Below are 23,967 nucleotides of genomic sequence, written 5' to 3'. Positions count from 1 at the left end.
CACAGAAATCTACAATCTTTTGCTGTAAGCACTGTGAGAAATATATAGAATCATATGTGTGATCCGATCAATTCGTGGCAAGGGGTCACAGACAAGGAGGAAGGGGGGTTTGAAAGAAACTGCATTCCTGCTTGCACCACCATTGCAAAAGGTATGCAATAAGCCTAAGATAAGAGTAATAAGATTGGCGAAGGAGGGAGGCATGTGGAAGAGATAGTCTTTTGCATATTTAAATGGAAATGAATTCCTCCTGGTGCCACCTTTCTGCATGAGCAAACAGAAGAACCAAGACTTTGAAGTTCATGAGGAAGACACTTAAGCAAGACTCCTTACTTCATCAAAGATTACCAGAGGGACCACTGGATAAAAGGAGACCTGTGTGGAAGAGACATCTCACATTCCTAAAAACTGATAAAGAAAACCCAACCTTTTCTTAGAACTTAGTAATGAATATGTATAAAAAGAGAAAACTGAAGGCAAAGGGGGTGCACTGGGGTAGATCAGAGTCACCCCTCGTACGCGGGCCTGTACATTGCTTGATTCCTGCAACTCTATTAAAGCCTTAACTTGCATGAACACCAGTTTATGCCTGTTACTTCTAACAGCACTAATGTCTATACAGCTATTTCAGTCTCTGGCTTTTAGGAAGACTGCAGCAGAATATTTCACAGAACTCTTTGAATTTAGTTTCGAGCTGCTGAAAGAACCATCAGCACTTCTCTCATATTAAACGCTCCAGTTCATCCAATGCTATCTCTGACAGTGCCTTACAGCACAGGATTACCATAAAATTATGGGATGGTAGGGACTGGAAGTGGCTTCTGGAGATCATCTAGCCTAAACTCCCTGACAAAGCAGAATCACCTAGGCCAGGGCACACAGGAACACATCAAAGCAGGTTTTTAGAGTCCCCAAGGGGAGACTCCACCTCTCATGGCAGCCTGTTCCAGTGCTCCCTCATCATAAAGAGTATTCTCCTCCTGCTTCACTACTCTTCATTTTGGGCATTCTGCTTGCCCCTGAACCTCCTGTAGTGCAGCTGAAGCTCCTACTCCGCCTTCCCAAAATCCAAGGATGACCTCGCTAATGGCTCAGAAAGCATGGATGCAAGCCATGGCATGGAATGCAAAACTGCCATGCTGCAGAGAACCCAATAAATTGTAATTCATCGAAAACAGCCAAATTTTTTTGTCCCTGAAATGCATAGCATCACAGACTGCACTCTACACATTTAGCAAATAAAATTTTCTGTTGACTAGGAGTGGGAACATTATCAATTGCAACAGCAGTAAAAACAGAGTACACCAAGATGAGGAACAACATAACTCCCTTGGGAAATGCACAGTTCTGTACTTAATATTAGTCCTGACTCTTGTCCTCCCCTACGAGAAGCAAAATGAGGCTTTGACAGAGACTGAGCATCTCATAGACTCTGGCTTACACAAAAGCAGTTAGTAGGAAACTGCCTCGGTCGGTGTGGCAGAGGGCCACATAGGCCCAAATGGCCATGTTTACAAGCCTATTCTTGCCCGGACAGGCTGTTCCCCCGAAAGGTGTTGTCCTGCCCAAACCAGGGGAAAACAAATTAAGGGGGACAAAGGAGCACAACAAGCCTGGTGCCTTCGAGTCTGGCCCTGGTTGGGGTAAACACCTTGTGTAAGCTCACACGCCTAGGGTGGGGACCCACCTGAGCCCCCTCCATATTTGGGGGTACCGGACCTGTGGATTTCACCTTATTTGGTACGTTTTGGCCTGCTGCCAGACTCTTATTGGACAGAACTGTGGCCAAAAGGGACCATCAATCTCGGGCACACACCTCATAAAAGGGGCAATTCAGTGTTCCTGCCACCCTCCTCCACCCGCCGCTCCTGGCCGCTTTGCCGCCTTGGGGCCACTGCCACTGCATGATTCCAGCCCACAGCGCTTCACACCGGCCCAGGGAACATCGACCAAGGCACTCCCGGCCAGCCGCCGCCCCAGCCTGTCGTTCCCAGCTCGATCGTGCCCGTGGAGCCTTCAGACAGCACACCCCAATAACACCTGAACTGAACTATTCAGACCCACGAGGGTCAACAACGTGACTTTTGCTACATGTATTTGGGATCACCGAGACTGTGACTCCAGCCAGTGAGTAACTGAGCGATCTCGATTCGAGCAGCACAGACTTTCAGTGACTTTATCAGTGGCACTTTTATGCCGCAAGACTCTCTATCCAAAACCTTTCCAAACCTCTACTAAATTCCTGATTCCTGCTGTAAATAGACATTCTGTAAAATAATTTTACAACCGTATACAAAGAACTTGCGTAGGGTAACTGTAGGTAAGTTTGGGGGGGGGGATTACTTTTGTATATAATATTAAATTATTTAAAACCCTTTTAAATTTGGCCTCATATTTAATCCCATGAACCCAAACAAAACCCCTTCACAACAGTCTGCAACTATTAGCTGGCCCTATTATCGCCTTTACAAGGCCTTTGAGTGAATGAGAGTGAACATGCATATGATAAGTAACAAGCATGACCTATTAAAGAAGGCATCAAATTTCTGTTTGAAAAGCCTTTCCACTGGAGAAAACTCCTCAAATAATCACAGCTATGTTCTATACAATTCTTTTGAGAAGGAAAACACATTTCTCTGAACATGAAATCTTCATATTTAAAGGGGCTAAGTACTGTAAGGTCAGAGATTGCCCGCTCTGTATCTATTACTCTATTCCTATAGCCTTCTTGAATTCAGAGTTTTGTGGCTCTAAAATATCGTAATAAACTCTACTTTTAGAAAAGTTTTCTCTGATGTAAAGCAAATCTTCCACAGAATACACATCTTCCCTTCCTGTCCAAACTGTGAGGCTGTATCTATATTAAAACAAGAGGGAAAAAAAAAAGACAAAGAGAAAAAAAGATATGTTATTATCTCAAGATAACTCATGCAAGACAGAAAAACACTGCACTGTCAAGCTCATAAAAATACTTATGACAATGGTATGTTAATTTTAGGAATGTAATGAAATACCAAGACCCTAACCTCCTTTACATTTCAAAGTTAAGTGGCCACAATTTCTGAACTATCCGTTTCACATGTCTCTGCCCTCCTCAACCCTCCACACTCAGGCAAGTCATCCTCTGCCTTGCATTAGTTCTGCAATGGAGAGCACTCAGAGCCTCTCCAATCTTGTTACCACAGTGCCTTCAAGTTACTGGGAGAAAAGCAATTGCTCGATCAAAATCGTACCCCTAGAAACAGGGGTAACAGACACATCCACTTGCACACAGTGCACGTGAAATGCTTCGTACAGGCTAGTCATTGAATAATAGGATTGACAGCCTTTAAATAGTTACTTGATACACACTAACTAAAAATCTTTGACACTTTTTCTTTTCCCTATCACAGAAGCAGTAAGTCAGACAATTTGGCTCCAGACAAACTTCAAGGTCCTGTTCCTGAAACTAAACTTGCTAGAACTTCTCAAGGACTCAAAAATGTTTCAGATACGCAAACCTACAGCCCTCAGAGCAACTTATCTGTAGCTTGGTTCTGTCAAACCTAGCAACAAACAGATCAATCTCAGCCAGATATCCATCACAGAAATTTACCTGACTGAGCATTTTAAGTCTGACACAATAATAAATAGTTACAAGCAGAGCATTGTAATAGAAAATGAGGCAATCTCAGATGATTTTCATACTCTGTTTTGTCACCCCTGCGATGTGTAGGAATAATCATCTAAGCAAATGTGTCTCCTGTACTTCTATCACACACACTTTTCTCATTAGTTGCACAACCTTTATTATAACTCTTTAAAACAACTGAGGAACTTTGAAGTATTTAAAATATAAAGCACTATCCTCCACAATCTCCACATGACAAACACTTCATTCTCCCCCTTCTTTTCTTTAAAACTGTTAATCTAAAACACAGGTAAATCAGAATCCAGTTGCATGTCAACAAAATCATCTCTGGAATTTCCATCTTCTAATCATGCCATTAAAAAAACCCCCAATATTTTTATGCTGAGGTAAAAGAGAAAACCTTGGCATTTGAGTAATGCTTGCATCCAATGAAAACACATTTGAGAATGGGAAAATTTGCAAGACATACTCTTAACATAATTTGAAATTAATTTCTCAGTTTAAAATACTTAATTCTAGTTTCTCTCTCAATTCATCACTATAAATGAGGGGGAAAAAAGGACTTTGCTTTTTTTCACCCTGTTGTCTCTAATTACTTAGACATTTTTCATACAAGTCACTGTCTTAACATTTCTGTCTTGGGCTTTGATTTTGGTTGGTGCTTAGGGAACAGCTTTAATAAAGCATAAACAAGCAAGTTGTTGAAAGAGATGAGTAACAGTTGGCATGTACAAAGTATGTTTTATTGTCATTCTACTATATGTAAATACTTTCGATTAAGTGGCTATAAGTTTGCAGTAACTATTTTTGGAAGGAAACACTAAGTCACTGTTTGGAAGCCATTAGATATACTTCAAATACCTATGCAAAAATCAGCTTTGTCCAACCTAAAAATCACCTCTAATGTTTTTACACCATATTATTACAGAAAATACAAATAAAAAAGTTTTAATTTCACATTGCACCATCCAACTACCTGGTTTACTCAACTATGTTAGTCTTATGAAATGTTTATAATGCAACTGGATTACAAGCCTACAAAAAAATCACTACCTACAGTAATTTAAAAAGAGGCTTTTGAAACTTTATGATTTCCAATAAATTACTAGTGAGCTCTTCAGCACAGTAACACGGTGTAAGAACTCAAGGGATCATCCAGAAGAAAAAATATTTTCAATGTCAAATGTCAAAAACGTATTCAATGTCAAGTAAGTACACATAACTGTGCTATATTTAATATAAACAATGATGTGCCTATGTAACAGACAGCTAAAAATAGAAACCCTTAAACTTACCTCTCTGACTGTTGCATTAACCAACACAGCTCAGCTACTGACTGTGGTACCAATGCTGCTCTTACAGGGAAAGTGACACGCTGGGACAGCATACTGCATATCTGAGCCATTTCTGTCACCATCGCCCAGTCATAGCCTACAACAAAGACAGTCTGATCACAGAGAATTCCTCACAAAAACAATCTGATTACAGAGAACTCCTCACAAAGACAATCACCACAAAGACAATGAATTCTAGAACAGTTAGGCTGCAAGGCAGTGCAAGAACAAACACATTTTGAGGAAACAATACAACTCTAAAATGAAACTGCAAAATCATTAGAAACAAGTCATTGTCCCAGGGAATTCCATTAACTGCACTGTTATTTTACACACATTTCTAGAATGTGACATTTGTGACATTCTTTAATGTCCACGAAATTAAGTCTTTGCTTTCTCTCTCTAACAACAAATGCTGCTGATCACTTCAACATGGACTAAACATAACTTGAGAGCAACATTTAGAAAAACCCATAGAGAATGTGACAAAAAGTAGAAAAAAATGGAATGAATGCCAACAGAAGCAGCCCTTAAAAACAAAGGGGCTCAGGAAGGTTGGACCTACTTCAAGAAAGAACTCCTTAAGGCACAGGAGCAGCTGTGCCATTGTACCAGAAGATGAACCAACGAGGGAGGCAGCCAGACCGGATGGGAAAGGAGCTGCTGAAGGAATTAAAGAAAAAAAAGAGAGTGCATTGCAGGAAGAGTTCAAGGATGTTGCTAAGTCTTGTAGGAAAAGAATTAGAGAGGCAAAAGCCCATTTAGAACTTAGGCTGGCCACTGCTGTTAAGGAGAATAACAAATGTTTCTATAAGTACATTAATGGCAAGAGAAAGGCCAAGGACAACCTCCAGTCCTTGTTAGATAGAGAAGGGAATATAGTGACAAAAGATGAGGAAAAGGCAGAGGTGCTTAACACCTTCTTTGCCTCAATCTTCAATAGTGGGACAGTTGTCTCCAGGACAACTGAACTCCTGAAGTGGCAGATGGAGTCAGGGACCAGTATAGTCCCCCTCTAATCCATGAGGAAGCAGTAAGGGAACTGTTGAGTCACTTGGATCCTCACAAGTCCATGGGACTGGATGGGATCCATCCTAGGGTGCTGAGAGAGCTGGCAGATGAGCTGGCCAAGCCACTCTCTATCATTTATGAACAGTCCTGCCTCACTGGAGAGGTTCCTGAAGACTGGAAGCTGGCCAATGTGATACCCATCCACAAGAAGGGTCAAAAGGAGGAGACAGAAAACTACAGAGCTGTCAGCCTGACCTCAGTGCCAGGCAAGGTGATGGAACAGGTCATCTTGGGTGCCATCACAAAGCACCTACAGAATGGCCAAGGGATCAGGCCCAGCCAGAATGGGTTTAGAAAGGGCAGGTCCTGCCTCACCACCTGATCTCCTTTTATGATCAGGTTACCTGCCGGGTGAATGTGGGGAAGGCTGTGGATGTAGTCTGCCTGGACTTCAGCAAAGCCTTTGACATTGTCTGCCACAACAAGCTCCTGGCAAAGCTGGCAGCTCATGGTTTGGACAGATTCACTCTGTGCTGGATCAAGAACTGGCTGGATGGCTAGGCCCAGAGAGTGGTGCCACATCCAGTTGACAGCCAGTCACTAGTGGTGTTCCCCAAGGATCAGTGCTGGGCCCAGTCCTGTTCAATACCTTTATTGATGACCTGGATGAGGGGATTGAGTCCAGCATCAGTAAGTTTGCAGATGACACCAAGCTGGGAGCAGGTGTTGAGCTGTTGGAAGGTAGAAGAGCCCTGCAGAGGGACCTGGACAGACTGGATGGGAGGGCAGAGGCCAATGGGATGAGATTTAACAAGGCCAAGTGCAGGGTTCTGCACTTCGGCCACAATAACCCCAAGCAGTGCTACAGGCTGGGGACTGAGTGGCTGGAGAGTAGCCAGGAAGAAAGGGACCTGGGGGTACTGATAGACAGTAAGCTGAAGATGAGGCAGCAGTGTGCCCAGGTGGCCAAGAGAGCCAATGGCATCCTGGCCTGCATCAGAAACAGTGTGGCCAGTAGGACAAGGGAGGTTATTCTTCCCCTGTACTCAGCACTGGTCAGGCCACACTTTGAGTGTCCAGTTCTGGGCCCCTCAATTCAAGACAGATGTTGAGGTGCTGGAAGGTGTCCAGATAAGGGCGACAAAGCTGGTGAGGGGCCTGGAACACAAACCCTATGAGGAGAGCTGAGGGAGCTGGGGTTGTTTAGCTTAGAGAAGAGGAGGCTCAAGGGTGACCTCACTGCTGTCTACAAATACCTGAAGGGACATTGTAGCCAGGTGAGGGGTGGCCTCTTCTGCCAGGCAACCAGCAATAGAGCAAGGGGACACAGTCTCAAGTTGTGCCGGGGAAAGTCTAGGCTGGATGTTAGGAGGAAGTTCTTGACAGAGAGAGTGATTGGCATTGGAATGGGCTGCCCAGGAAGGTGGTGGAGTCACCATCCCTGGAGGTGTTCAAGAAAAGACTGGATGAGGCACTTAGTGCCATGGTCTGGTTGACTGGCTAGGACTGGGTGCTGAGTTGGACTGGATGATCTTGGACGTCTCTTCCAACCTGGCTGATTCTATGATTCTACGGTTTAGAGATAAACAAAACACTTAAAACATTTTATACTAAAAAAATGCTAGAATCAAGTGATCTAAAATGCTTTAAGCATTTGTTGTCAATGTTTTTACAAGCACTGGAGCCAATTAAAATGGTATTCAATCTCCACAGAATCACAGGAGAGTAGGGGTTGGAAGGGATCTCTGGAGATCATCTAGTCCAACTCTCCTGTCAAAGTAGTTTCACCTAAAACTGGTCACACAGTTCTAAAGATTCCAGATATGAAGATTCCTTCACCCATCTGGGCACAATGTTTCAGTGCTCCACCATCCTCAGTGTAGACAAGTTCCATCTCATATTTAGACAGAGCATTCACTGTTCAAGCTTGTGCCTGTTACCCCTTGTCTTATCACTAGATACCCACTGGAAAAAGACTAGTTCCACCCTCCCGACACCCACCATTTAATTATTTGAGCACTAAGATCCCCCCTTGATCTTTTCCAGGTTAAAAACTCCCAGTCTCAAGTTGTGCTGGGGGAAGTATAGGCTGGATGTTAGGAAGAAGTTCTTAACAGAGAGAGTGATTTGCCATTGGAATGGGCTGCCCAGGGAGGTGGTGGAGGCACCGTCCCTGGAGGTGTTCAAGAAAAGACTGGATGAGGCACTTAGTGCCATGGTCTGGTTGACTGGCTAGGGCTGGGTGCTAGGTTGGATTGGATGATCTTGGAGGTCTCTTCCAACCTGGTTGATTCTACGATTCTATGATTCTAATCGTCTTTCTAGCCCTTTGTTGTACTCTCTCAAGCAGTTCTCTGTCCTTGAACTGGGGAGCCCAGAACTGGTCATGGTACTGCAGATGAGGCCTCACCAAGGCCGAGTGGAGGGGGAGGACAACCTTCCTCAACCTACTTGTCACACTCTTCTCCCTGCATCTCAGAGTAACATCGGTCTTCTTGGCCACAAGGGCATATTGCTGGCTTATAGTCATCCTATTGTCTATTAAGTCTTCCAGGTCTTTTTCCACAGAGCTATCTTCCAGCAGATCAGCCCCCAGCTTGTACTGATAGGACCTCCCGAGGGGCAGTATCCTATGCTTGCCCTTACTGAATTTCATAAGGTTACTCTCTGCCAAACTCTGCAGCCCTTCTGGGTTAAGCTGGATGGCATCACAGCCTTATGGTGTGTCAGACAGCTCTCTCAGTTCTGTGTCATTAGTAAACTTGCTGAGGGTACACTGTATGCCTTCATCCAGGTTGTTGACGAATATATTGAACAAGACTGCACTCAGAACTGACCCCTGGGTCACCAGTTGTTACACACTTCTGACTAGACCCTGTGGCACCAATCAAAACCCACTGATCTCTACATTTCAGGCAATGTCACACTTTCTAAGCTTGCCTGTGAGGATTCTATGGAAGACAGTTATCAGTAGCCCTGCTGATGTCATGGCAGACAACGTCCACTGCCCTCCCCTCATCCTTTTATTTCTGCAGGCTAGGAAAATCTTGACTTCAGTAATGACAGTTACTGTTCTTCTCTCAGGAAGGCACATTGTGACTGAAAGGGCTTAACCAAATCTTAAAACCCCCAATGTCGTTGGGCAAACAGCAGTTTGTAGTTGAAATCAGTCAAACAAGCTGTTTTTCTTCTGTCTCACAGTATATTTTTGATAAGCATTACCATTAACAGAAAGTTAGAATGGAGATAAAGTTACATTTACTAGAAAATATCAGTGAATAAAAGCATTTCAATTATTTTCAGCTGCTTCGTACTGCACTGGAAATACTTTGCATGGTGTACTGTAGGGTTTAATAAAATTATTGTATTAAACAAAATCCTTGTAACACAATATGAATTCTTAAAAAAGAACAACTGGCAAGTTGGAAAGGTTATGTGGTTTTGTTGCAGTCACAGAAAATATTGGTGGGGAGTAGGCTACTGCACACAAGTGGATGTGCAACGCAGTAAAAACCTCTGACAAAGCAACTATGAGTGGATACCTGTGAAAAGAACACTAAGATAATGTTTAGGATCTGAGTTTGAGATGGGGATTAATATAAAACTCTTTAATTAGATTCTCAAAACTGAGACTTTAAAAAGTGTAGTGGGTGGCTTGGCAGTACTGGGTTAATAACTGAGCTCAATGACTATAAAGGTGTCTTCTAACCTAAACAATTCTACGGCAAATAACTTGAAAAATTAATTGCAAAAAAATCAAACATTCAGTAGAAATTAATTACTAAAAACAGTGCTGACTTACAATTTGCTTTGGGTTATCTATTGCAAAAGCACACTAGTAGGGCTCTGAACCTACAGCTAATGTACTTTCCCTCAGGAAACATGCCAGAATTCCAATTACCAAACCAATACTTCCAGGATTCACAAAGCAGACTATCTAAAACAGGGTTTAAACAATTTGTCCCCCAAGGTCTCTCAGCATGAGCAAATAAGTTGAAGAATAAAATACTGTTTGACAACAAAAATATAATTTTCATACATTTCTGCTGTAACTCAAGCACTGAACTAACTGCTATAAAACACAATCAAATATACACCAACAAAGAAAATAATCCACCTTATATTCACTATCATTTGCAAACTGGCAGGTGGCATATACCTTATTTTTAATCAGTTATGAAACGAGTTTGAAGAAACATTAAATATTCACTCTACCTTTATTGTGTTTGTCAGGATGCCAGCCAGTTGTCCATCCAAGTGACAAGGTTATGTTTGGGAAGAACGAAGTGACAGTGTCAAGGAACCTTTTTGCATCCACTGCAGCACTATTTCCATTAGGTCCTGGCAGGATGTCTGCATTGATCCAAACAGGTCGCCTCAAATGCTGCTTCATGTGTTCAAGAAGCTCCAAGGAAGGCTTCACAGCTTCTAGACTGTACCAATAGCAGATGGATGAGATGAGACACCTCACTTGGACTGAAGATGGGAAATGTACAGTACGCATGTAAATGAGTATGCAAGTCAGAGAGGAAATGCTGAGGAATCTTTCAACTAGAAGGTGTCTACTATTGCTGGTGCAAGGCAATATAAGCTTCTTTTCTCCCTGCTGTTAAAGATTAACTACTTCGTGGCTCTCATCTCATGGCTCTTCTGACTCCTGACCTGTTAAGACCTAGATGGCACTGACAAGATTTTAATGAAGGAAGCCACTGTGGGGTCTAACTTTCCTGTAGTGGCTGTTCCCACAGCTCAGAAGTGTGGCACAGTAAGGGCAGCATGAAGAATTCTCACCATCATGTGTCCACTATTAAGTGAGAAATCAATGAAGCTCATCAAGTCAGACCATTATCTAACACTTTCAAATCTGATGATAAAACATGTCCCTTAGCACCACATAGGTGTCTTTTAAACACCTCCAGGCACAGGGATTCAACCACTTGCCTGGGGAGCCTATTCCAGTCTTTGATAAATTTTTCAATGAAGAAGTTTCTTCTAATATTGAACCTAAACCTCCTCTGGTGCAAACTGAGGCCATTTCCTCTTGTTCTATCAATTTCTACTAGGGACAAGAGGAGAAACCCAAAACTAAACACAGGCTTTGAGGTGCAGCCTCACCAGGGACACAATGGCATCCTTACTCCTGCTGGCCATACAGTTCCTGATATAGGCCAGGATGATGTTGGCCTTCTTGGCTACCCAAGCACACTACTGGCTCATTTTTAGCCAGCTGTCAAACAGCACCCCAGCTCCTTTTCTTCTGTGCAGCTTTCCAGTCACTCTGCCCCATGCCTGTATCATTGCCTAGGGTTGCTGTGACTTAAGTGCCTTGTTGACTCCAGACCATCTGCCTCTCTATAGGGCCTTCCTACCCCCAAGCAGACCAAAAGAAGGCACCGTGAAGGGGAAGATTACAATTGCTCCACAGTATACAAATAAAAGACACATAAGTTATATGCTGAACTAGTGCCTGTCTAAACCATACACATGATCGTTAACTGCTACCATGTTGTCCCAATTCCCAGGCCATTTTATCTTCCCAAATCCTAGCTGCATATCTGCAGTTTCTTATGCCTTAGCAGCAGTGTCTGAGTTGAGGGACAAAAGTGGTAAACAGCTACTCTTACTGTTTTGTAGGGATGGTTCTATACCAAGTTATTCCCTAGCTTAGCTCTCAATGAGATCAGATGAATTGTATCAGGCTGCGTGGACAAAACTGGGATTACATGATATTAGCTTTAAAGCCTAAAGCTATTTATTGCCTCTGAACTCTGAGCTAACTGTGTTGTTTCCTGTAAAAAGCAATTTTGTACATTTTAACTTTTGTGTTGTTAAAAAAGCTGCATAGTGGTAGGAATTCCACTCAGTGCTTTTAGTCAGTACTAGCTCCAGTCTTCTCAGAGAAAAGCTAGTGATGGCTTGACTTAACATTATTGGTTTAAGTATTTCTCATATTGTCTGAGGCCAGAGAGTTTGCATTTTCCCATATAGAAGAGATTGTTAAAGCCAGCGGAATGCCTTCCCTTGCACTATAGAGTAAAAGATAATATAAAACCCCAAAGTAGCATCTCTTGAAACAGACAACAAAAAATACACCCAGACAGCACTGTTTTTATTGCACAGTATTTGGAAACTTCAAACATATTGCTGACTCCATGCTGGAATGACTGGCATTTTTTAAAGTAGGACTCTGCAGCCTTTTTGCAAAATACATTCATTCCTGCAGATAAAGTCAGCAGGAAATGCAATTATGCGGTCAAGGAAGCTGACAGGGGAAATAATCTTGAAATAATAATCTTCAGAACTTCAGCAATGGTACGTAAGAGATATTATCCAGAAGACCATCAAATCCTGTTATCACATATTTGACTGTATCTGCTCTGCTTGCCTGTGGTTTTTAAAATGCTTTTACACAATTAAGACCTTTATGATGCAACATAACTTGAAAAGCCTTTTAACATCACTACATTTGGCCAAAAATTTGTTGTGATAAAGTAAGACGTAAATGTTCTCAAATTAATTTAAACAATAATTCAATCTCCAAAATCCAATCAATAAACTCAATAGGTAAACCCAAACAAACACCTCTTTCTCTTGTCCTTTCCCTACTCTGTCCAGGCAGATGCTTACAGATTCTGTAACAATAAAAAGATTTAGCCTGCCCATTTTTTTTATTTTCATGAACTTTCTGCATTACACAGAACAATGGGTACAAAAAACATTTTACAATGATCTAGTTTGCCCTTCTTTTTCCTACTTAGGCATTAATGTGGAGGTAGCTTCTCCATTTGCTGCAAAAATAGACACTGCATGTGCAAGTTTGGACAAAGCTGATGTTAGGAGCTTCAGAGATGTACATCTGAAACCCATTTCAAACTTCTCAAGACAATCTCACGGGGTCTTCAGGTGCATTTTCCATTAAAGACAATGAAAGAGCTAATGGTTATAATGATAAATGAATTGCTAAATATTTAATAAGGCCAAAGAAACTGAACTTAACAATGTGTTTGCACATTACAACATAAAAAGCAAGAAATTTTTTTTGTGCTACCAAACATGCTGAAGAAATCTACCACATCATCTGTGGTGTGAGATCAGATATTAAAAGGACTACACCTAATTCCTGAGCTGAGACAAACCCAACGTAGTGTTAGTATTGGAGCTGATCAGGGAATACAATTCCTCTCCTTTGGGGTGCCAGGGAAGCTCTGGGAAAGTAAAGATACTCACACTGGTATTGGGAGAGGTTTCTAAATTGTGATGAACTTCAGCAGACCTGAAACAGGAGTTAGCTTTTCAGCATGCTTTTCAAGCTCCTTGAAAAACCTTCACGTTTTCATTCCCCTTTCATAGTTGCAAATGACACCATGAATACTGGGTGACAGCAGAAGAGACTTGTGTGCTGCCAGGCACAGAGGCAACAGAACTGAGCCCCCTTTGCAGCCTGGGAGCCATTCTCTGACCTTCCACTTTCTTCCCCAATTTAATTGCTGAAGCAGAAGGAAAAGGAGTTCTCTAAATAAGCACTATCATTTCAGTTATGCAGATGGGAAACTTTGCTCAAGAGCAACTCAGTAACTAATTCATTGAATATGAAATGATTTGTTTGAAACACATTTAAAGTTTAATTTTTGCAGCTCATATAGTAATACTAGCTATATTTACTCATTTTCTGTTCAAGAAGGAACATACTGCACTCAATTCCAGAGTAAGAAGATAGTTTGGTCCACTGTCACCAAAGAACAGTTAATGCTATTTGTAAAACTGTTAATTAGTAAGAACACAAACAATATAGAAATTTTCTTGTCTTGAGATACCTCTTAAAATCCAGCTTGATGCCTTTATCTGTGTTGAAAATCTCCTCCAGCCATTCCTGCAATGTGATGTCACTGTCTGTTTCAGGTGGATGAGCCATAACAGGGTCTCCATTTCCTCCCTTGCCACCGCGAAGAAGAACATCTGCCTCAATCATGTGAACATCACCTGTGGATTTAAAAACCTCAACGCTCCATCAGAAGCAAATCCAATAGCTCCAGTGGCTGCTTCAAAGAGCAACTACAGCACAAGTGCTTCTGCACCAGACTGTGCACATTTCATTAAGGTCACCTAGCATGAGCTGCTACAAATGAAGCCACAGACGTGCTTTTCTTTGGGTACGTCTATGACTGCATTCTCTAGAAATCTATAACCATGTTAGAGTTTCTGTAGATAACATTTGGCCAAGTATTCATGGGGTTTTCTTCACTGAAACGCCAAAACGGATATCCAAAATGTGAATCAACTCTAGCTACCTTTCTCTCTTTTCCCTAGAAGTCTCTATCTGGAAGCCTATTTTAACAGGAAAAAAGGTAACCAGAAAATCTTAACACTGGCAGAGACTGAGCACTCCCCTCGTCTCATTCTCAAAACTGACCAACTTATGTTGGCCAAAACTTGAAAAAAAAACAAACCAGTCAGCCCACAGGCAACATCTGCCAGGCAAATGGTAGCTGAAACAGAAGACAACTGAACAGATACGCTGCAAGCTCTTGGAAACAGTTTCCTACAATGAGAAGCATCTAACAAAGGGACATAGTCTCAAGTTGTGCCAGGGGAAGTATAGGCTGAATGTTAAGAGGAAGTTCTTGACAGAGAGAGTGATTTGCCATTGGAATGGGCTGCCCAGGGAGGTGGTGGAGGCACCGTCCCCAGAGGTGTTCAAGAGAAGACTGGCTGAGGCACTTAGTGCCATGGTCTAGTTGACTGGCTAGGGCTGGGTGCTAGGTTGGACTGGATGATCTTGGAGGTCTCTTCCAACCTGGTTGATTCTATGATTCTAAGAGTCTGATCAGTGCTTCCAGCTTTGCAGAAAATTAAGTTATTTAATATATTTAAAATTCAATTATTTAATATAATGCAGGACAGATTTTGCAGTATAGCCCTGACAAAGCTGTCACAAGCAACTGACTTTACAGCACTGCAGGTGGTGGGCTGGCACCCAGGACAAAGCCAGCCAGAGTGACAGTAGTTTCCTATAAGGGTTTTTTCCACCACCTGCTGCCCTTTTAACAGCACTCTCCATCTCTCTTTGGATGGAGAGAAGGATGAAGACAGGGAAGAAAGAAGCCAGAGACTCTCAAAGAAGTTGGCACAATGGAAAGGCTGACCTACCATGAAAACAAGTAGGAAAGAGGGACAATTTGGCTACTATTACCAAGGCTGGCTATCAGGGAGCTGAGGTTTAACTCCAGTACAAGCACATTAAAGAAACCAATTTTACCCACAGAGGGTTTGTGTTTGCCTGTGTTAAACAACACTTCGAATAACCTCAGTTCAAGTGTGTGAAACCTGAAGACCCCTTAACTGCGGCTCTGGTCTGCTGGTGGAGAAAGAAGAGCCCACCAGAAGGACATCATGCTTGGAATCACAGAATTGTTCAGGTTGGAAAAGCCCTTTAATATCAGATTCAAGCCCATCTGTTAAGTTAGGATTGCCAAGTCCAGGGCTAAACCACATCACTAAGCAGCACATCTAAGTTTTAAGTATCTCCAAGGATGCTGCCTTAATTATGTACTTGGGCAGCCTGCTCCACCGATTTACAGCCTTTTGGTGAAGAAACATTTCCTAATGTGCAGCGTAACTGTCACCTGGCACAATTGAGGCTATTTTGCCTTGTCCTGTCACTTGCTAGTTGGGAGACCAGCCCCACACTGTCTCCAAGCTCATTTTGGGGAGTTGCAGAGTGGCAAGTCTCCCTTCAGCCTCCTTCTTTCCAGACTAAATTAATCACTCTCAGCCGCTGAGAAGTCGTCTGTGCCCTAAGCTAGCCAAGATTGTGTAATGAAACGATATCACCTCCAAAGCTTGCCCTGTTAGCGTTTGCGGGCAGACGGCCGCTTTGTGAAACGCCTCGCCGAGCTGCCTGACAGCACAGCCAAGCCTCCTCTCTACGCCAGCCCTTCACGTTAACGCGAGGCGGCAGGCCGCCGGGCAGGGCAGGGCAGGCCGCCGGGCAGGGCAGGGCAGGCCGCCGGGCAGGGCAGGGCAGGCCGCCGGGCAGGGCAGGGCAGGCCGCCGGGCAGGGCAGGGCAGGCCGCCGGGCAGGGCAGGGCAGGCCGCCGGGCAGGACAGGCCGCAGGGCAGGGCAGGCCGCCGGGCAGGGCAGGCCGCCGTCGGCTCACTTACTTCTGGCGGCCTCCACAGCTCGAGCCTTGCTATTAGCGGCGTGGAACCACTTGACGGCCGCTCCGTCTCTCGCTCCGATGCGCTGAAGCCTCAGGAAGTGATCCACTGCCTCCTGGCTCCAGACGCCTGCGGCGGCGCGAAGGAAAAGCTGCCCTCAGGTTCGCCGTTCGGCGGGGCAGGACCCAGGCGCCTGCACCGCAGGACCTGCACTACAGGACGCCCGGTCCCCGGGGCACAGCTCTTACCCTGCGTCTCGTCTATCATGGCCTTGCCGCGATCCGACACGCCGCTGCGGCGGGAGTGGAGTGCCAGGCGCTCCCCGGGCGGAGCGGGGACAGCTGGCGGGCTCGGACCAACGGAACTGCCCGGCGCTCTACTGGTGGGAGAAGAGCGAGCACCGCAGCTCCCCGCCGCTCATGGCGAAGGCTTAGGGGAGCATTTCCGCAGGAAGCGGAACCGGCGGCCCGCCAGAGAACAGGCTGGGCGCACCGCCACCGGCTGCCGCAGGAAGGGGGCTGTGAGGCATCTCCAGGAAGCTCTGAGGCCGAGATACACCCACCTTGAAGTTGTACTTTTTAAGTAACAAGAGGTCCGCTAAATGCCGCTTGGTTAACTTTTATTGACCGTTACTTAGAAATGGTACAGGCTAAGGGGCAGGGTCAGACGTTCCCTTGTTTGCTCCACTGTCCCGTGGCAGTTTGATTTCAAGCAAGGACGGGTTTTGCTCACGCTGCAGATGGTATGGACTTAAGTAAGCTCTTCCCCTGACTGCAGTTTCTCTCGTTACATTAATTACTTCAAATGCAGGCTCAGTTTTCCCTGGGACGAGACGTGAAGCCTGAACCCTTCTAGAAACAGTATTTTGAAGCGTAGATTACAGCAAAACAGATTAAGTAACAAACTGTTTTTGATACGAAAACACAAAATATCCCCTATTAGCATTATGAAGGCATCGAAATTTTAATAGTCTTACTATAAAACTGTACCAGCATTTTTAATGAAAACTATACAGATCTTGTATATATTTAGTTTTGTTTCTGTTCTTGATGTGTGACAGTGGTGTGACAGTCACCAAACCCAAACTGTAGTTTGCTGGACTCAATACAAATAGGATGTCTCACAAATACATAAATAGATCTTAATGACCCAATATAAAAAATACTATAGAAGAACCTCTGGTATACCAAAAAAAATCGATCTGCTAATGAAAATTCACACTTCATACATCAATTCTCCCTGAAAGGAAAGGTGGCCCCGAGGAGATGGCAAAAACTGAAGGCATGAGCAGGAAAGATATTGCAGAATTCTTGTCTGACTTATTGCTAAATGTAGATTACATCAAGGGTAATCTGGTTTTATGTTGATCCTTGAAAGGTCAAATTGTATGTGGACTTCCAAGCAGAGAGTAAAGAGAAAGAAAAAGGAGTATTTACAAAATTAGCATCCATTTAAGTTAGATAAATACAACAAAAATCAGTTATTCTGTAGAAGAACTAATTCAGAGCATATATTCTTGAAGCACCAGCACTGAATCCTACCATTAAGGCCTTCATATAGAAGATGAAGACCTACCCAAGTCTTCCTCATGCTGACTAGAAACCTGCAGTCAGCTATAGATCTTACACGGCAGGAAAGTAATTTTGTGCCGGTTTCTACTTAACATGCTGCAGAGATCACATGTAGCTGCAGCAGATTTTAGTAATACATTTATCTCAGGTTAAGAGGCAAGATAGTATGGCTTAAAGTTATGTAATGTAATAAATGCTACAACTATGTAAAGAGGTAAACAAAAACCTGCCCTCTTTTGCACCTGTATCAAGTGTAAACTTTCAGAACTTCAGGAAACATTACAAACTACAATTCATTTGTGGCAAGATAACCAGAGGGGATTTAAGGGTTTTGAAAAACAGTTTGAAAAATCTATTGAAACATAATAGGTTTAGAAACTTTAACACTTTCAGTGTGTGTAGCATCAAAACTTTGGTGTTCAGATATAGCAAATCAGTATCTTTTCTGTAATCAGCCTCAATGTAGATGTTCAACAATGAAAAATAGTAATTCCAGTTTCAGTGGTAGACTTCCAGGATGTAACATCCTGCTATGAATCACAGGGACCAGAGTACTGTCCAATTCGTTTAGATAGTTCTGTGGAAGAAGACAATATTCAGATCCAGCAGTGTACTCAACCTAGAAGGAAAACACATTCATGTTGGTATTAACACTTTTTTATATTAAAAATATTTTTATATTAGTGTTTATATTATTATGCTTATATTATTAAAATATTCCAACTAGTCTCAAACTACCACAACAATACAAAAATGCAGTCTCTTGGCAGAAGATGGTTTCAGCATGAAGTGACATAACAGTCCAACATATGCAGCTGGATGGGTTTTGAGGCCAATCATGACTGATTCAGCTTGCCATTGGGAAGCATGCAACACTCCCCAAGTTTACAGGGCCACACATCCTTCATTTCCCAGACTGCTTAAGTATCACAGTATCACAGTATCACCAAGGTTGGAAGAGACCTCACAGATCATCAAGTCCAACCCTTTACCACAGTCTGATGTCCAAGAATGATATGATTGTATCTTAGTATCATAATTACTATTACATTTATTTCAAAATAGACTACTGAAAACTAGATTTTCAGGCCCCTATTTCCAGATTCTCTCAAAAAAGATGAGGAAGTGCAACAGAGAACACCTTCAGAGGTTGGGAACTGAATTGTTCTGCTATTTTGCAATATTTTGAGCAGCATCACCACAAGCCTTCTCTTCCACCTCAGATGGGCAGAGCTGTCCTTCTCTGCTGTACAGATTTTGGTGCAAACATCCCTTAATGAACCAGTAGAAAACTGTGCCCTTTGAGCAAAGCATCAGAAAATTAGTTCCATGATTCTCTAAACTGGCTCACCTTGGAGGCATATGAGTGGCAGAGACAGTTTCAACTAAGAAAAGACTGACAGCTTACTGCAAACACTTATTAGGGAATTTGGAGGAATTCCTTTTGAGAAAAGCTGGTCATTAAGACAGCCTCTTAATGAAATTTCATTCTCAGTTTGGATCTGATTTGGGGAAAAACCTAAAAACATTCAGAAAGAGACCCAAGGTCTTTCCAAGAAAACAAATTTCAGATGAAACAGTATCTGCAATAAAAATGGAAACATTACCGTATCTGTGGCAACAGAAACTCTTACACCTATCTTATTCATCCCACTATTTTTCAAGCTTCTAATGTGTGGGCAAAGAGCAGCAATGGTGCCTGAAGCAACCTCATCAGCAAACACAGGAAGAACAGGATTGGTCAGTTCATAGTTGTTCACAAAATAGTATACCTGAAATTACAGAAAGCACAAAAAACAGTCAGCAGCCTGGCAGAACAGAGCAAGCTACAATGCTTGTCTGTTAGCAAATGACTCTAGTATTTCACCTATTTAGTCAAAACACGTACATGGTCATGACAACGGCCTACATATTTATATATAGAGTTACCAGTGTTAACAGACTTTTAGTCTTCCTCAGAGGAGAAAAGCAGGAGGTCTGTAAACTTGTCACAGAATCACAGAGCCATTTAGGTTGGGAAAAAAACTTCAAGATCGTCAAAGTCCAAGCATTAACCCTACTCTGCCAAGTCCACCACCAAGACATATTTGCCCAAGCACCACATCTACACAGCTTTTAAACATATCCAGGGTGACCCACTCAGCCATCTTCCCGGGCAGGCTGTTCCAATGCCTGACAACTCTTTCAGTGAAAACACCTTTCCTAATGTCTAGCCTCAACCTGCCCTGGTGCAGCTTGATACCATTCCATCTTGTTCTATCACTAGTTACTTGGGAGAAGAGACTAACACCCAGCTCATGACTAACTTCCTTCAGGCAGTTGTCAAAGAGCTGTGGAGAACTTTCTGCCTGTCAGCATGACTATACATCAACTAAGTGACTTACTTTCATAGTAGTACTACTCAGAATGATCACCTTACCACTTAACAGTTCTGAACAGTAGCAAAAAAAGGTTCAAGAACATAATTTACTAACTTTGGTACAGTTCAGAGCTTTCCCTGTCCCTTCAAAGTTTCTCTTGTGGAACATTTTTTCACTCAGAGTTCCTTCCATTGGTAGTCCATCCACAGGGCTTAAAATTCTGTGGAAGATAATCATATGATTAACAAGTAAAAGCAGATTTTATTATTACACAAAATAATGTTTAGCCATCCTTAAAGGCTATTTAAACAGCCATACAAGAAAATTAAATACAGGATGAAAATTAAAACAATGCTTGATAAAAAAAAATAATCTTACGAGTTTAAAATAAGCCATCTTATGTAAAACTACTGTGTAGTTGATATGGGAAGCCACAGAGAAGGGCATACCAAGTCAAACCTGTGGCGCCAAAGACAGTTTAAGTGAGATGTTTTCAGTTAGTGTTACATAATTAAGGTTTAAAACTACATATACAAGCATTTAAATTACATCCAGTAATAACACCTTATATTTCATGTTGCTTTGTTGAATGCTGGCATCCCAAGCAGTATATGAACAAGGGCAGTTCCATGCATTTACGAGCCCCTCTCTAGCAAGGAAGTTTAATGGGATTAATTGCCTCCTCACACAAACTGGTTACTTATTTGATAGAGGACTTCTAAAGGAAATTGAGAGCTCGCACTCTTTCCATGACAGTTTCCCAGAGAACACTGTATTAATTTTGATGAACTACAGCAAAATTATCTGTTAGTGACATCTAGAGGACTGCTGTTAGTTTATCATTCCATACTCTTTCAAGTTTTAGTATCAGGTACTTTCAATAAAAATATTTTAGTTTAACTTCTAAACATTAAAGATGGATATTTGAAAATCGAGAGCAAGAATTCTCTTAAGATGTTTAACTTTGATAATATATTTACCCTTTGATTGTTTGGTCTTCATCTTCTACCCAGCAAATATCTACACATTTTTCTACTTCGCCTGTATCCATTTTGGGACAAATTATTTTATAGTCCTTCTTGCTTCTTAATGCCTTACATAGGTTTTGCAAGGTTTCTGTTGTAACATGTACTATTATTCCATCTAGAAGAAAATTAAAGTTTAAATTTATCTACAGAATAAGTAGCACAACTTTCCAGTAGAAACTTTGCTTAAATTCTAGTAGGACCAGCCCTCTATTACAGCTTGTTATTAGATGCACATCAAATGGACTCCACCCCCCAACTACAGCATTGTTACATGAAAGAGAATGTAATGCAAATCTTTTTTTCAGACAGAATTAAGTCAACAGAATAAAGACTAAAAAGATCAATCTTAGACTAATGATAGAAGTTTATCCTATTTGTGTCAATATATGCATTTCATCAACACAGCAATGAAAATCGTTGCATATATAGGTAGCCATAAAGGGAAGACTTGCACTGACTAAGGCAAAAAGAGTTACAACTTACTAATAAAGAAACAACCTAGGTGAACTAATATATATTTATTTTACCAATATTTACTTTGCAGTAGGTCTACTAAGTTAAAAATCCCAGAAAGAAGTTTAGTTCACTGAGGAATAAAGATCTTGCACAAGACTGCTGCTATTTATTTATTGTTTTTAAAGCTCCCTTTAAGACAAAAACCACAGAGGACAAAATTATTACCTTCAATTACAGCATATTTAGCTGCAGTTGCTTCTTTGAACACCACAAAACTTGCACTGGTGACTAGAAAAAGTAGGAACAAAGTGAGTACTGCTTTATAAGATGCAAGTTTGTCATTGCTAACGTTTAATTCACATTATTTTTTTACAACAGCAGGCAGAAAAAGCACTACTATACTGAAATTGCTATTACAAATCCCTCACTGACAGGATATGAAATGCAACTCTCTAAAGAAGATTTTTTTATAGTTAGACCTTAGAAAAAAAATCAGCTTTGTTAACTTATTTTATGAGTGCATACAATATCTTTTAAATATTTGCTACAAGCCAACACAAGCAACCCATATAAGCTTTGTATGCAAAGAGTGGACTTGGTTGAAGAAACAGTGATGTGATGTTTTCTTTCCTTGGGTGTTTTTTTTCCTTTTTTTTTCCTCCTTGTAAAACAGACATGCTACTTAAACTTTTAAACTCAAAATTTTTACAGGAGATATTCCTGAAATTTAGATATTTTCAGTGGCACTAGAAGCAGTTGGAAAAAAAAGTGAACTTCCATGCTATAAACCTTTGTATAAATTCCTTAGTTACAAAAAAGAACACACCAAGTAGCTACACACAGAATAAAATTTCAGAGATGGTAAGAGCACAACCCCCATCAGTCTGGAATTCCTCCCTCCAAATGGGCCTTGTGGAAAAACATGGCTGTGATGCAAAGCCCTATCGCAGAGCTGTATTAGTTTCAGAAAGTAAAAAGTATTTGTGCACTCCTTGTTCCACAGGTGGTTGCATCAGTTTGCTAGGTGTTGTATAGAAGTACTCACCATTACCATATTCGCATATGCTTGGTTACTGACACTCTATGTTTACATATAAATAAATTGCCCAATTCACACTATTATTAAATTTTGGTTTTGAAGTATGTAAATAATCTGATGATGCTTGAAAATGTAAACTACATGAATAACACTAAAGGAACAAAGAGGAAGAAAGTGTTAATCTCCATTTAATACCATATTTTTTAAGTCTCAGGTAAGTGTTGATACATATCTGCAACATTTTATTTTGCATTTAAACTACTACGCTGCTTTGTAGTGGTTTGAACCACATAATATGTCTGTGTGTACATATATATATTCCCTACTATCAAAATCATTATGACTGCTGCATTCACAGCTGTGCTGAACAACGACCCTGGAAAGGGGGACTGGTTACCCTCTTGCTTTTCCAGTCTTTGAACAAGCAGCTTTTTTGGCCTGTAACGAAATTTGGACAGGTATTCCCTTCCCTTTTCCCTCTGTTCTCTATATATACTGGTGTAATCTGATACCTCTGTAGCAGGGGATTAAAATATTCAGTGTAAATCAACTGAAAACTTTACCTTATGTTTCCCCTCCCTTTCTTATCTCCTGGCAAGGAGAAAGCAGACAGGAAGGGGAGTGGAGGGGACGTAGAAAGAGATATCTTGTGTTGCACTCACTACATGCTTGTATGCTGACCTTTACCTCAACAATTTCCTGGGATTAAGTACTTTCCTTGCAGCCTAATATGAATCAATATTTCTACTCTGGAAATGTATTTTTTCTCCACAAGCCAAACTAGACATCTTACCTCTCCTAGGACATCCAGTAACACTGACTGTTTTACTCTGATAGAGGCCATCTTCATCCTGCACACACACTAAGAAAGAATCTGCCTCATTACTAGGGTTCGTTCCAATAATAATCACATATTCATCAGAAGAATCTATCACCTTCATCACCTGTCAATACAAAATTTGTTGTTAAGCTGACAAATCTCACTCTGCAGCACCCCATGTAAGCACAAGACATTAGGAAAAAAAAACACCTCTCAAAACAAACCCCAGAAATTACTCGCCAGTTCTAGGAAGTATGAACAACAGAGTTTGCCATGACTAGCTGATGGAACACTAAGCATGATCGAAACTAAGTTGAGAAGATACAGAATACCAGTCATAGGGATTTTGTTAGTATTAAGGCATTAAGTCTTGTGCAACTTACTATCTAGGTTCATGGTAGTTTTTTTTGTTAAACCTGAAGGAAACAAATTATAATAAAAACTACACTGGCAAGAAAGTTTTTCAAGTTTAAAGCAAAACAACATCATCAGGAAATAAAAGATAATCCTTGGAGATATATGCTAAAAGATTCTGAAGAAATTGCTGATTTTCACCATT

General features: G+C 41.7%; 2 protein-coding genes across 2 annotated transcripts in view; both read right to left on the bottom strand.

Moving 5' to 3' along the window:
- Positions 1 to 2,375: 2,375 nt before the first annotated feature.
- On the bottom strand, positions 2,376 to 16,648 carry FAM151B (family with sequence similarity 151 member B). Its single transcript, XM_064140699.1, has 6 exons — positions 16,383 to 16,648; positions 16,138 to 16,263; positions 13,791 to 13,956; positions 10,192 to 10,409; positions 4,927 to 5,062; positions 2,376 to 2,857 (listed from the first exon to the last, which is right to left on the bottom strand). Exons 1-6 carry the CDS (start codon positions 16,399 to 16,401, stop codon positions 2,707 to 2,709), a joined length of 816 nt encoding a protein of 271 aa, XP_063996769.1. The 5' UTR covers positions 16,402 to 16,648; the 3' UTR covers positions 2,376 to 2,706.
- An 88-nt stretch (positions 16,649 to 16,736) lies between these two features.
- ZFYVE16 (zinc finger FYVE-type containing 16) overlaps positions 16,737 to 23,967 on the bottom strand; it is a 47,387-nt gene continuing 40,156 nt past the window's right edge. The window contains exons 13-18 of the mRNA XM_064140698.1: positions 23,382 to 23,532; positions 21,775 to 21,837; positions 21,046 to 21,208; positions 20,180 to 20,285; positions 19,313 to 19,477; positions 16,737 to 18,324 (exon numbers count right to left, since the gene is read on the bottom strand). Of these exons, the coding sequence (XP_063996768.1) occupies positions 18,163 to 18,324; positions 19,313 to 19,477; positions 20,180 to 20,285; positions 21,046 to 21,208; positions 21,775 to 21,837; positions 23,382 to 23,532 (810 nt within the window). The 3' untranslated portion in view covers positions 16,737 to 18,162. The remainder of the gene's footprint in view (positions 18,325 to 19,312; positions 19,478 to 20,179; positions 20,286 to 21,045; positions 21,209 to 21,774; positions 21,838 to 23,381; positions 23,533 to 23,967) is intronic.

This window comes from Pogoniulus pusillus, chromosome Z (assembly GCF_015220805.1).
Source record: "Pogoniulus pusillus isolate bPogPus1 chromosome Z, bPogPus1.pri, whole genome shotgun sequence".
Lineage (NCBI taxonomy): Eukaryota > Metazoa > Chordata > Aves > Piciformes > Lybiidae > Pogoniulus > Pogoniulus pusillus.
This window is presented reverse-complemented; position numbering and strand designations above follow the sequence as displayed.